This window comes from Gymnoscopelus microlampas (assembly GCF_963454915.1).
Source record: "Gymnoscopelus microlampas genome assembly, chromosome: 2".
Taxonomy (NCBI): Eukaryota; Metazoa; Chordata; class Actinopteri; order Myctophiformes; family Myctophidae; genus Gymnoscopelus; species Gymnoscopelus microlampas.
Window position 1 is genome coordinate 5748660 of NC_139939.1, and position 13158 is coordinate 5761817.

Here is a 13158-nt window from a genome sequence, read left to right on the forward strand (position 1 = left end):
GTGACCTTCAGGTTGTGGGGCACACATTTAAGCGAGAAGCCACCAACAGACAAGAACCTGTGAAAAAGGAGATCACACAGATCATACAGTTTCACGCAAATAGCTGAAAAATCCTGGGTTTAAGTGTTTTTCAAACTGCTCAAGATTGCGGACAATCTAAGGGCGGTGCTTACTGGTCAACGTGATAGATGTGTTCCTCATTAGTCAAGGCACATGTGTAAGCAGGTCTAATGGCTGTCGGCCAAACGAGGCATGACTTTTGCCTGTTTAAAGTTTCAATTTTCAAAAAATTGCTATAGCGCCCCCGTTTGACCAATTGGAGTAAGATTGGTTTCAGTGATATTTGGAATGGCCCTTTACATTTCTGCAAAGTTTCAAAGAATGGTAAGTCTGCATGTATGTGTTAGGGGCAGATGAATAATTGTCATAAAACTGCAATATTCATTGGCTCATTAAAGCTTCATTTTTTCACTTATGGAAGATATTTTGCAAACGTTTTTTGGTATAGGTCCAAAGTTCATGTGTAAAAAGTTTCGTGCAGATTACTCAAAAATCCCAGGAGGAGATAGGTTTTAACTGTTTTTCATATTATTCAAAATGGTGGGAGATCTAAAGGTCAGAGGTCAAAAGTGAGAGTGTGAAAGTTGTTCAGCATGAGGAGACGCATGTGTGCATCGAAGTTTCATGGCTGTAGGTGAAACAGGGCATGAGTTGTACCTGTTCAAAGTTGTCATTTTCAATTGAGTGCTATAGCGCCACCTTTTGACGAAAGATTGTGAGATTTATTTTTTGATCGTTTTTCATGACCATCTATCATATGGCCGAGTTTCATAAAAAGCGACTGCACGGTTCAGCCAGAACTGCCAAAAGTGGCAGAAGAAGAAGAAGAAGAAGAAGAAATGGAATAATGCGAATAACAATATGGGTCCATGCTGGAAGCCTGGCCCCATAAAAATAAATCCATGAATTCAAGGCTTCATGGGGTGTGCAATTGATAAAAAATAAGTCATTTTTTGGGTGAACTCCTCCTTTAAGTGGTGAAATGTCTTAAAATACACATTAACATGAATCCAAAATAGACTGATGATCGTGCTGTCAAAAAACGAAACTATATGGAATCTATGAAAAAGTTGTTGGGGTCCCTGCTTCATCTATAGGGGTCCTTGGTCTGAAAAACGTTGAAGACCCCATGTCAAGGACAAAGGCCTTTTACAAAGCCCCACATGAAAGCAAGTTATTTTTCTTTTCTTGCCTTTATTGATAGTCCACAGTGTAGAGAGAGACATAGGGTAGAGAGAGTTGGGGAGTGACATGCACCAAGGGTCCCCCGGGCCCGGGGGAATTGAACCCGGCACTCGTTGTCAGGGCATCAGAGCCTATGGGGAAACATGCCTTAACCACTTGGCTATATCGGCACCCCCGGGCGTCGCTTTTCTGGGGCAAACATTCAGCTAAAAAGCAGATCTACAAGCATGGGGATGCGTCGTGAGCTTGTCGGTCGGCTATTTTTGAGATTCGGGAGATTTTAATGCACAGCCTTTAACCCATTCGACCTGGAAACGCATCTGTGTCATTTTAAGATTTCTTTGGCTGTTCAAAAATAGCAGATCTACAAGCTTCACAGCGCGGTCGTCGAAAATAGCAGAGCTTGTACATCTACTATTTTCGATGAATGTCTGCCTATTAAGACATGGCTTAGGTTCCTCAAATAACTTTGACAAAAAAAGGTTCTCTAGAACTAGATGAGGAACATGAAGAACCATTCACTAGATATATGGTTCTTTAGTAGTTGATGGTTCTTTGTGGAACCATATAGCCTTTTAAAGAACCATTTAAGAACTATTATTTTTCTATGTGTATGTGAAGCCCTCGTTCATCTTTTAACTCCTGGAAGTCTTGTTTGGGGGTAAAAGCCAATAACCGTGGCGAACGTGGCCACAGATATAACTGCTGAGTTGTCATGGAAGACATTCGTCTGTCGTCCTCATCTACAGATCAGCGGCCACTGTGGCTTCCCAACTTGGAGCGAAAACAGATGAAGACAAACTATGTTGGCCCGGCGTCTCCAGTCCTGACACCCTGAGCTGTCAGATATGGCTCCGTCCGGTTCGCCCGTCCGTCCGTCCGTCCTTGCGTCCCAGTGGATGTGGTTGGATTCCTCTTCAGGACACCAATCGTGTTGTCTCTTTACATATCGATACTGTTACTGTCCAATTGTTTTTGAGAGATTGCTCGTTAAAATCACACTGACCTCGTTGTGTTTGCCAACCCTAAAGACGGAACAGCTGACAACAACTCTTCACTGTGATAGTGCGTGACAGTCCATGTGGTTGGGCTCCTTTAGGATTTGAACGATTCCGCTTCATTAACGCAGTGGTTCTCAAACCTTTTTCATGTCAAGGACCCCCAAATTGACACTTATTTAGCCCGCTGACCCCCATTTGAAAAAGATAGGCCAAGGACCCCCATAAGAGAATATTTGTACGGCTCTAGCAGTGATTCTCAACCATTTTAATTTCAAAGACCCCCTGTTTGACATGCATTAGGCGGGTCCATTTGGTTCCATTTGTACACTCTCAGAGTTACAGACCCATAAGGGTCAATTTGGTTCCCAACTACCTATCATTTAGCTGGGGACCCCCTGGAACTCCCTCAAGGACCCCTGGGGGTCCCCGGACCCCTTTTTGAGAACCAATTAAGCATTAACGGTTCCCTTTAACAATTGGGAGTTCCAAAGGGACCCCTACAGGTCTGTAGGGTTATGATGGTCCTTGAAATGAAAAAAGTTTGAGAAACACCGGTATTGTAATTGTAACCAGCTCTGACGGTGTAGATAAAACCGGTTCTGGTGATGGTGATGTGTGAACCGATTCTGGTTGGATCCGGTTCCTCCGGTTCCCCGGATCCCAACCCTAGTGGAGTCCGGTCCGTGTACGTTACGCCCTGGGGGCTTTTAAGAAGAGCATGACATCGTCGAGACGTTTTTTCGTCCCTGACCCTCCAAACACCGGCGCAGCATAAAGAGCTCTCGTTCACACGCCTTGCTCTTTGTTGAACCTGGGTGGCTGCACTTGACTGGCGGCCGGACATTCCTTCTTTTGAACCCTGACACACATGGTAACTGGCATTTTCAGTGAACCCTGACACCCATGGTAACTGGCATGTTCAGTGAAGCTGCAGCTACTGGCAACATACATGCCGTCTTCACCGCATTCCACAAAGCCACCGCATCATTCTGAACATGTCACCTCGCTCTGTTACTCACTAGACTTTGTGGAACACACTTTTTTACACTGTTTTCTCTGGTACTTGTGTCCTTTCTTTCTTTCTTCCTTTCTGTCTTTCTTTGTGTTTCTTTTCTCCTCTTTCACACATTCTCTGTTTTCCTTTGCATCTTTCTTAACCTGACTCTATTTCTGACCTTCTGTCTTTCCCCTTACTTCATTTACCCCCTCTATCTCAGTTCTCTTTCTCTCTCTTTCTCACTCTCTCTACTTTCTCTCTCTCTCCCCTCTCCTCTCTCCGTCGCGCTCTCTCCCTCTCACCCCTCTCTCTCTCTCTCTCTCTCTCTCTCTCTGTGTGTGTGTCTCTCGTCCGCCGGTTGCCCCCCAGACAGACAACAGAGTCAGTATCAGCTTATATTATCGGGAGGTGGAACAATGGTCGGTCCGCTCCGGCTGAGCTGGGTGCTGGATTACGAGACAATGCGCGGCTCTGGCCCGGGATCACGGCGCTCCAGGGAGCACCACAGGAAGCTCTGATTGGGAGGTCAGAGCCGTGTGGTTATACCCCGACCCCCCCTGAACCCCCACCCAACCAACATAACACTACGTCACCCCCACGTAATGTGCTGAGGTTGTCGCTATATTCTGGAGCGTGTGACGTGAGATTTGAACTCACGTCATGGTGGCCGATAGGCCCTATGCACAGCAGCCATATTGTAAGACATTCACAGGTGTTACCAATGATACTAATGAAGGCTCTGTTCCATTCTGGTCAGACGGAGTCAGGGTGCTGATATTGTGCATGTTGGCTCACTGGAAACACTCCCAAATGGCCCTTTTACGGGTGTGTAACTCTGAGAGTGTACAAATGGAACCAAATGGACCCTTACGGGTCCATTTGGTTCCATTTGTACACTCTCAGAGTTATGGGGGTCGTGGAAATCTGAAATTCAAAAACCTGAGAACCACTGTGCTACACTAAATGGAACAGAGCCTTCATTAGTATCACTGGTAACACCTGTGAAGGAAGTGATAATATGGCTGCTGTGCATAGAGCCTATTATCAGCATCCAGCAGTGTGCCAGTGTTCATTTTGTTGACTAAGACTACAAGACTAAAAGACTACGATTTTGATATTTAGTCGACTAAGACGTAGGCTGCCCTAGCACGTCTGATATCTGTGTCTAGAGGGGGGCGGGTTCAAAATCTCCGGAGAGAGAATCCGCCGTATCCCATTGGTTCACCGATCTGTGCTCCCGCCCCTCCTCCTCCTCCCCAGTGTGCAACATTGAGAGCCCTGACGTCACACCATTTGGAGCGACGCCCACTGCTTTCTGGTTGGTCGGGGAAATCACCGCCTTCCTATGCCAGGAACGTCAACAGGCTGGTCCAGGCTCTTATTTTGGAGTAAAGCGCGAAGGAGAAAAAAAAGCCTAAACAATTTCAGAAGACTAAAATAGGACTAAAACTAAATGGCGTGTTATTCAAAAGACTAAGACTAAATCAGAATTTGCTGTCGAAAGTAGCACTGCAGTGTACACACGGCGCACACACACACATGCATGTACGCGTGCGCGTGCACACACCTCCCCGCCTTATCATGCTTTCAACACGTTTTATTTTTATTTGAAGGACCCCCACTTTGATATGCATTGATTAGGCCACAGACCCCCTTGATTATTACAATTATTTCTGGTGTACAACAAATGTTAATTTAGCTCTGAGAGTTTACAAATGGAACCAAATGGACCCTTACGGGTCCATTTGGTTCCATTTGTACACTCTCAGAGCTACAGACCTGTAAGGATCCATCTGGTTCTTATAACTATCAATCATTTAGCTGGGGACCCCCTGGAACCCCCCCCCAACGACCCCTGGGGGTCCCCATACCCCATGTTGAGAAGCGTCGGTCCCAAACCGAAGTGGAACTTGGTCGTAAAAGAGAATGAAAAAAAAACTCTGTGGGGTGAAAAGAACGAGAAGGTAAAGGAGGAATATGGGAACCCCAAAAAAAAACAGCACTTTATAAGCATTCTTCAGACTGATAACTGCCCCGGTGAATTATGGGTCGTGGGGTAATTAGAAAAGCCCGCAGGGCTCTGCTCTGGCTTTCATGTGGTCCCATCGGCCCGGGCTCCGAGGAACCCGCATGCGGTCTGCCTTGCCTCTCGTCCACACCGCCAAACATGGACATTTTAACCCATTAAGACCGGGGAAGCAACCACTTTATACTTTGGCCCATTCAAAAATAGCAGATATACAAGCTCATATTTTTGAGAAATCGTGAACATTTGTGCAAATCTTTGAATGTGCATTCTTTTTAAAGTGAACATTTGTGTCCCTCCCTGGAGCTAAATATTTTGAGAGGGGGGTCCACGGCTAAATACATATCATTTTGGGGGTCCTTGACATGGACAAAGTTGGAGCACCATGCACTGATATAGCAACATACCGTTAGGACTTTTAGATATGTATTTGGCAGCGTATTTTATCTGCTATTTTTGAATTGCCCAAAGAAATCTTAAAGTGACACAGATGCGTTCCCGCTCTCACTGGGTTAACCCTTTAAGACCTGAGGCGATTCTTTAAAAAAAATCTAAATCCTAAGAGTTTTTTGAAAAAAATCGAAAAACATTTTTTTTCAAGATTTTTCAAAAATAGCAGATCTACAAGCTCATAGCGCGGCACTCGGTGCCGCGCTATGAGCTTGTATATTTGCTATTTTTGAATAGCCAAAGACATCTCGAGTGACACAGATGCGTTCCCGGTCTCACTGGGTTAAAGACCAGAGTTCCTTCATGTTTACGGAGCTTGTAAACTCAACCCTTTCCCGATAAAAAAAAAGTCTGTCATCCATCATCTAGTGATGATTGATCGATAAATTGCCGGGGTCGGCGAACGTTGATTGACAGCCCTGGTTGCTTATCATGTCAACCGCAACAGGAAAGAGTCTTGACTTTTATCGTCTCTTTGTTTTTTTTGCACTTTTACTGCGTTATAAATAGAGTTATTGTTGTGACATGATTCCTTGTCTCTGTTTCGTTTTAAAGTCGGGTCGGGGGGGGAATTGAATAGTTTTGGTGGTTTTGTGATGTCAGCTGAAAGCTTTTTTTATTGCTCCACTCTGCTGAGTCGCTGTGCTGTGTGAGGCTCAGCCTGGGAAACGGAGCTCGTTTTGAGACGTGCAGATGTGTTTGCGGATGACATCATGTGACGTGTGTTGTCGGCGTGTTAGACACGTTTTGGTTGGCAAAGTGACACCGCCCCGCGACACAGAAACCATTAGAGACCACGACCTGAACCAGCCTGCTTGTCAGAATCAAACCTCTCACATCCACCCCTCCCTGCCTCCCTCTCTCTCTCTCTCTCTCTCTCTCTCTCTCTCTCTCTCTCTCTCTCCTCCAGACCTGTCCAGACATGTTCCCTCATTCACCTGCGTTTTAACTGTTTTCCAGAACCTCCCCTCCCTCCAGAGAGTGAAAGCTGTCACTGACCTCCTCCTCCTCATAAAAAAATAGCAGAAATATAGATTTTTTGGTGTGACTATCATGCAGCTCGTATAGATACATTCATGATGTAGCAGCCATCTAATTACAGGCATGGCTAAGCAGCTGGTGCCACTAAAGCTATAAATTACCTGGATTGTCTGGAGCTCTGAGGAGTCCATGCAAGCTGACTCATCCAAAAACTATAACACACCTCCTCTCCTCTCCTCTCCTCTCCTCTCCTCTCCTCTCCTCTCCTCTCCTCCCCACTCCCCTCCCCTCCCCTCCCCTCTCCCCTCCCCTCCCCTCCCCTCCCCTCCCCTCTCCTCTCCTTGGACTTCTTACTACTACAAAGTAGTTCATGTGTGAATGTTGGCAAATTAGTGTCAAGGAGCGTGGGCTAGCGCACGCACGCACGCACACACACACACACACACACACACACACACACACACACACACACACACACACACACACACACACACACACACACACACACTCAAACACGGACGGTGCGCGAGCACAATCTACTTCAGATGATACATTCTAGCAAGAATGCACAACTCTCTCTGTCTCTCTGTCATGTCATTCGATAGTGGTGAGAACGATGCTGGCCTTAAGAGAGACAAAGAGCTTAAAAGAGGTGCCGAAATAATGGAGTCCAACACGCACGCACGCACACAGGCACACACACAGGCACACACACAGGCACACACACAGGCGCACACACACACACACACACACACACACGCACGCACGCACGCGCGCACACGCACCCGCACACACACACACGGCATGCCCAGAAATGTTATTTGATTGATGCTCTTGTGAAGTAAATCTTGCCTCTAGAATTGACGTGTAATAGAAACAGTTTATCATGTTTTGCACCGTTCTCTTGTTCAAGAGTATTAAAGCGTAGTGACCACACACACATAATGACCAGGCGATGAACAGGGTCTAGCTATAAACAAGGGATGAACTTTTCCTGTTGTTTATGTTGTATTATATTGCTGCATCTCTCCCACTGTGTTTGCCGTTGAGACTATGAACGTAAACATTACATATTATGCAGGGTTGCACTTGCACAATTTGAAAATGAACCTACGAGTAGAAACTGTACCTTTTTACACACTCAGAGAGGTGGCAAAATGTGTGTGTGCGTGGGCTTGGGCGTGCGTGTCCGTGTCCCTGTGTGTGCGTGTGTGTGTTTGCGCGCAGTGCATACATGTATTTTTGTGTACAGTATGTGTAATCATAATTATTATGATTACCAATGAATAGATCAACATTACCAACAATCATAACAGAGAAATGGACGATGAATGTAGTTGTAATAGACAGGTCTGGTGGGATGATGCTGTGTTTGTTGGATTCTAATCTCCTCGTGTTCTCTTTCTCTTCCTTGGTTCAGAGGTCGTACACCTTGATCGTGGAAGCGTTGGACTTCAACAACGACTCGTCCACAGGCCGTGAGTATCCGTCCACAACATGACCCTTGACACTGGGCCCGGCATGTCCAAAACTGTTACTATTCAGGATCCAAATTCAAAAATAGCAAAAGTAGCAGATCTGCAAGTTCAAGCTTGTGCATCTGCTACTTTGGATCCTATCGTGTGACACCGTAGTATGATCAAAAATGGGGCGTTCATTTACAAAAAAAATACAAACAGTTAAAATATGGACATAACAGGCTTCTGCCCGACAACAACGCCATGCTGATATAAAACAACTACATCAAGGTCGATCTTATGTAACAGTAACAACAGTTATAATGTTATTATATAAAACGTTTTATGTGGCTAATAAGCCCTGTTCTCAAACCGCTTGTGAGATCACTGTGTATGTTTTGACGTGGTCGATGTGATTATGACTTTATAACATCGTCCCATTCAGAAAAGAGGAGCGGTTGTAAAAGCGAGGAGGGAGGGATGTAGCCCCCCCCCCCGAGCTCCTGTTTGTTTTCAGATGGAGTGTTGGCTGTGTGTTGTATTTGCCGTCCCACAGGGAACCATTATAGGCCCCGTGTGAAATAGGCCCCGGGTGCGCTGACCCCTGCTCAGGTGTGCACAGGAGAGGAGAGGAGAGGAGAGGAGACGAGAGGGGAGGAGAGGGGAGGGGAGGGGAGGAGAATGCTAAGAGTTTACGCCAGATTCAGCCCCGCCCTGCCCTTTTGCAGAGAGACTCAAATACTACTAAGCGTTTTCATGTCAAGGAAACACCCCCCCCGCCAAATTGATATGTATTTGGCATCGGACCTCCATAGCAGAAGATGTGTCTACTCTACACTTTTGGAAAATAGGCAATATCCCATACTTTCAAATGTACGGAATGTTATTTAGATAGCATGTTGTCTATGCTATAGGTTCATTGTTTAACTGCTGTCCTAGTTACTTTGAAGCACTGTTCTCTCTGCCCTTTACGTATGTGACTATTTACCTTGTTGTTTATTGGCTAGAGTTCATGCTCATTGCTTATACACACACCTCGTGGATCGGCTATTTTCAATTAGCCGGGGAAATAAAATGGGGCTTAAATGTTTTATGTTCCTTATTTTGCTGGGGGGACCACCCTGGAAGCCCCAGCAAGGCGTTCCCCATGAGGGTCCCCTTTGAGAACCAGTAGTGCTTCTAGATCAGCGGTTCTCAAACTATGTTTCGCCACCCAAAGTGGGGTCGCGGGAGGGTGCCATTGGGGTCGCGCATTGTCAACCAAAAAAAATAAGCTTTTCTTTTATGAAGACGGACGGACACACACGGTCAAGTGTAGGAGTGGCTGGCACCACTCAAAAAGAAAAAGGAAAAAAAAAGTTTCGACCTATGTGAAGGGGACTGTGATGAATGCAATTAGTGTTCATTGAGTACACCCTTGCAGTAGACTTGTCAGGCAGGGTTGTTATATAAGCTTGACCAGCTGTACCTATTTTGCTGATTAACACAGTAAACGGCAGAAGTATGTGAGTTCATGACAGAGACGGCCACTTGGCCACTTGACTCATACACAGACAGCTCCTGTTCAATATGAACGGGTGGTACGAATACATGCACCACGGGTCCATTTGGTTCCATCTGTACCCTCGCAGAGTTAAATTTAGATCGCGGGGGGTGGGTCGCCAAATAAAAAACCCTCATAATATGGGGTTGTGGTATAAAAAAGTTTGAGAACCCCTGTTCTAGATCAATGGAGACTATTAGCTGACGAGGTTTGACGCCCAAAATGAGGACAGGACAAATTACTGACCTCCTCAATGTGGCATCCAGGAGCTAAGTGCTGCTGGGAAGGAGGCCAGTAATGAACACCTTCATTAGTGGCTGTCACTACGTTTGTTCTAGTGCCCCCCCCCCCCCCCCCCCCACAGAATGTCATTTACATAGCATGTTGTTATGCTAGGCGCATTGTTTACATGATATCCTAGTTGCTTTGAAGTGCTACGTTGTTCACTCTGCCCTTTACTTATGTGACCATTTACCTTGTTGTTTTATTGGCCAGAGTTCCTGCTTACTCTGCTTATTCTGACCTCGCACTTGTAATTAGCTCTGGATAAGAGTGTCTGCTAAATGCCTACAAATTGTAAAATTGCCCAGGATCCTCAATTACTGTCCTGAGTGGGGGAACACACACGACTGCTCAATTCCCATTGTGAGTAAATAAGTAAGCCTTGCCGAGCCATGGGGCTGGAGCCTATCTCCTGTTTCTGTAGCGTGAGGCAGCTTGGTGTACGACCCCCCCTGGACACCAAATTTGGCTTAGGAATGCAGCAAAAACAAAAAAATATCCATGAATTCAAGTCTCCATGGGGTGACTAATCGATAGAAAAACAAAATGGGTGAACTATCCCTTTAACTCTATGGCTAGAACGTGTCTCCCATCGGTTCAGGAGCCACAGCCAAGTACCCAAATGGCTACTTTGCATAACAGGTTTACAAGTGAGTGTGTAAATGCATCCTCACTCCTCACATCTATAGGCTACACGGTAAGCAACACAGCAGATGCTGCCAGTATACTGTATATCCTATCTGCACGCAGCAATGTCTCAGCCGCCTTCGAAGAAGAGAAAGATACTCGTTCAAAACTTTTAGTTTCAGCTCCTATAATTCAAGGCATACAGTGAATTATTTTTATTCGTTTAAAAAGACTAAAACTAAGCTAAAAACTAGTCCTTTCCTATACAAACATGTTTCCTACTTTAAAGGAGACACACCATGAATTTCACTTTTTTTTTTGGGCTCCCCAGTGTCTCTTGTACCCCCCAAATTTATTTTTTTTACATTCAGTCATTCATTCTCATTTCAGAGATTTTCAGAATGGGCGTGTCTGAACAGGCCATCTCAGAATGGCATGTTTGCTTACATCACGAAACTTTCTGCCCATGTATTTTGACAGACAGAATTGCTCAGTAGCACCCCTCTGCCCAACAGGACGTTTTGGTATTGCAGCTGAAAGTGCTTTATAAGCCTGAGAGAATTGACTTGGGATGAGTATATCTGAGTGTTGATTTAGGCTCAAACCTTTTGAAAATGGTTTGAGGGACATACACCATATGATATTAAATATCAATTTATTTTTTTAAATTCATGGTGTGTCTCCTTTAAGAGAAAATAAAGTGCGCACGATGTGTGCGTGCCGTGCGTGCGCGTGACGTCATTAAAATAGTGTTCCGCCAAAAAAAAAAAATCACCAATAATACACCCCTGCCAGGACGATTCCTTATTGTACCTGCTTGTTAATTGCATTCACCTGGGTATGGAAGGTCTAGATTAGTCCCCGGATTAAACGTCTCGAATGAAAAGTCATCGGTCCTTTTGAGCCCCCATGAGTCATTGAGTGGAGTGGAGAGGAGAAGCATAAAGTGGTCATTTCTAAACTAAGTTATGATACTGTATGTATGCGTTATATACGCCAAGTCATGAGTTACGGTTCCAGCTCTCAGACAGGTGTTGCCTTGACAGCCGCAGCAGTATTCATCATTCCAGTGCGAGGTTTAAATATTTGAATCTGTCGAGGGGCAAAGAGAGAGCGGCTCCCTTTTTTTTTGAAGGTCAGCTCTTCTTTTTCTTTCATACATCGCTGCGCCAAGGTGCCAAGAGGTCAGCCATTTTTTTTCTCGTTTCTCAAATCTGCTACATCAGTGCCATTTCTTACACCCGTTTATTTCCCCCCCCGCACGCAGTGCGATATGTGAACGGTCACAGTTTGCTCCCAGATTGATTATTTTCGTTCCCTCTCTCTGGGGATCCATTTTCTGACCGTTATTTGGCAAAAGCCCTCCATAATTTTGGTTCCTCCGAAAGCAGAGCACTGGCGTCACCTCAGCCCGACCACGCTTTGCACCCCGCTGGCGAAATACCGCATCACGGCTAGGGATTTCTTTGCAATACGACTTAGTGCAAGCCAAAGCCCAGCCCCCCCCCCCCCTGTGTACAGCGACTACAAACTGACACTGTCCTAACAAATACCCCCTTCCCTCCCCCCCCCACCACCGCGGCCCTTCTCTGACACCACGGCACGGAGAGTAAACAAAACGAGGGAGCGTACTTCTGTGTTTGTCTTTGAGTCGCTCGTGACAAAAAAGTTTGAGAGACGTCCGTCCGACCCAGCACCACCCCCCACCCCACCATAGCCTGTGTCCACAAGACCACTCTGTCCAACGCCAAGCAGCCTTGTGGAAAGTAACCCAAGTACATTTTAGTCAAGTAGTGTACTTAACTTAACCTTTTAACGCAACAACGCATCTGTGTCATTTGTCAGATGTCTTTGGGCTATTCAGAAATAGCAGATATACAAGCTCACAATAGGCTCTATGCACAGCAGCCATATTGGGAATGAATTGGGCCCCTTTCTTAGTTCCTTCACAGGTGTTACCAATGTTACTAAAAGGCTCTGTTCCATTTAGTGTGGCATAGTGGTTGTCTTATTTTCAAGGACCCCCATAACTCTGAGAGTGTACAAATGGAACCAAATGGACCCGTAAGGGTCCATTTGGTTCCATTAGTACACTCTCAGAGTTACACACCCACCATAAGGGGCCATTTGGGAACCACAATGGAGTGTTTCTAGTGAGCCAAAATGCACGATATCAGCACCCTGACCAGAATGGAACAGCGCCTTCATTAGTATCATTGGTAACACCTGTGAAGGAAGTAAGAAGAGGCCCAATTTCTTTCCAATATGGCTGCTGTGCATAGAGCCTATTTGAGGTACTTTTACTTTCAGGCTGAGACTCATAGGTCTACAATTTGCAATGTAGGCATTTAGCAGACGTTTCCTATCCAGAGCGACTTATGCATAAGCAGAGTAAACATGAATTCTAGTTCAATAAACAATATGTTATGGAATTGTACAGTAATAGGCTATAGTATCGCACAATTCCATAACAACAACGAGGTAAATAGTCACATAAGTAGACTGCAGAAAGGACTATGTAGTGCCTTAAAGAAACCGGGATACCAGGT

At 45.5% G+C, this 13158-nt stretch overlaps 1 protein-coding gene across 1 annotated transcript in view; it reads left to right on the forward strand.

Moving 5' to 3' along the window:
* LOC311053440 (protein jagged-1a-like) overlaps positions 1–13158 on the forward strand; it is a 57033-nt gene that overhangs the window by 11364 nt on the left and 32511 nt on the right. Inside the window, exon 3 of the mRNA XM_084068967.1 lies at positions 8121–8178. Coding sequence (XP_083925093.1) covers positions 8121–8178 — 58 coding nt within the window. The remainder of the gene's footprint in view (positions 1–8120; positions 8179–13158) is intronic.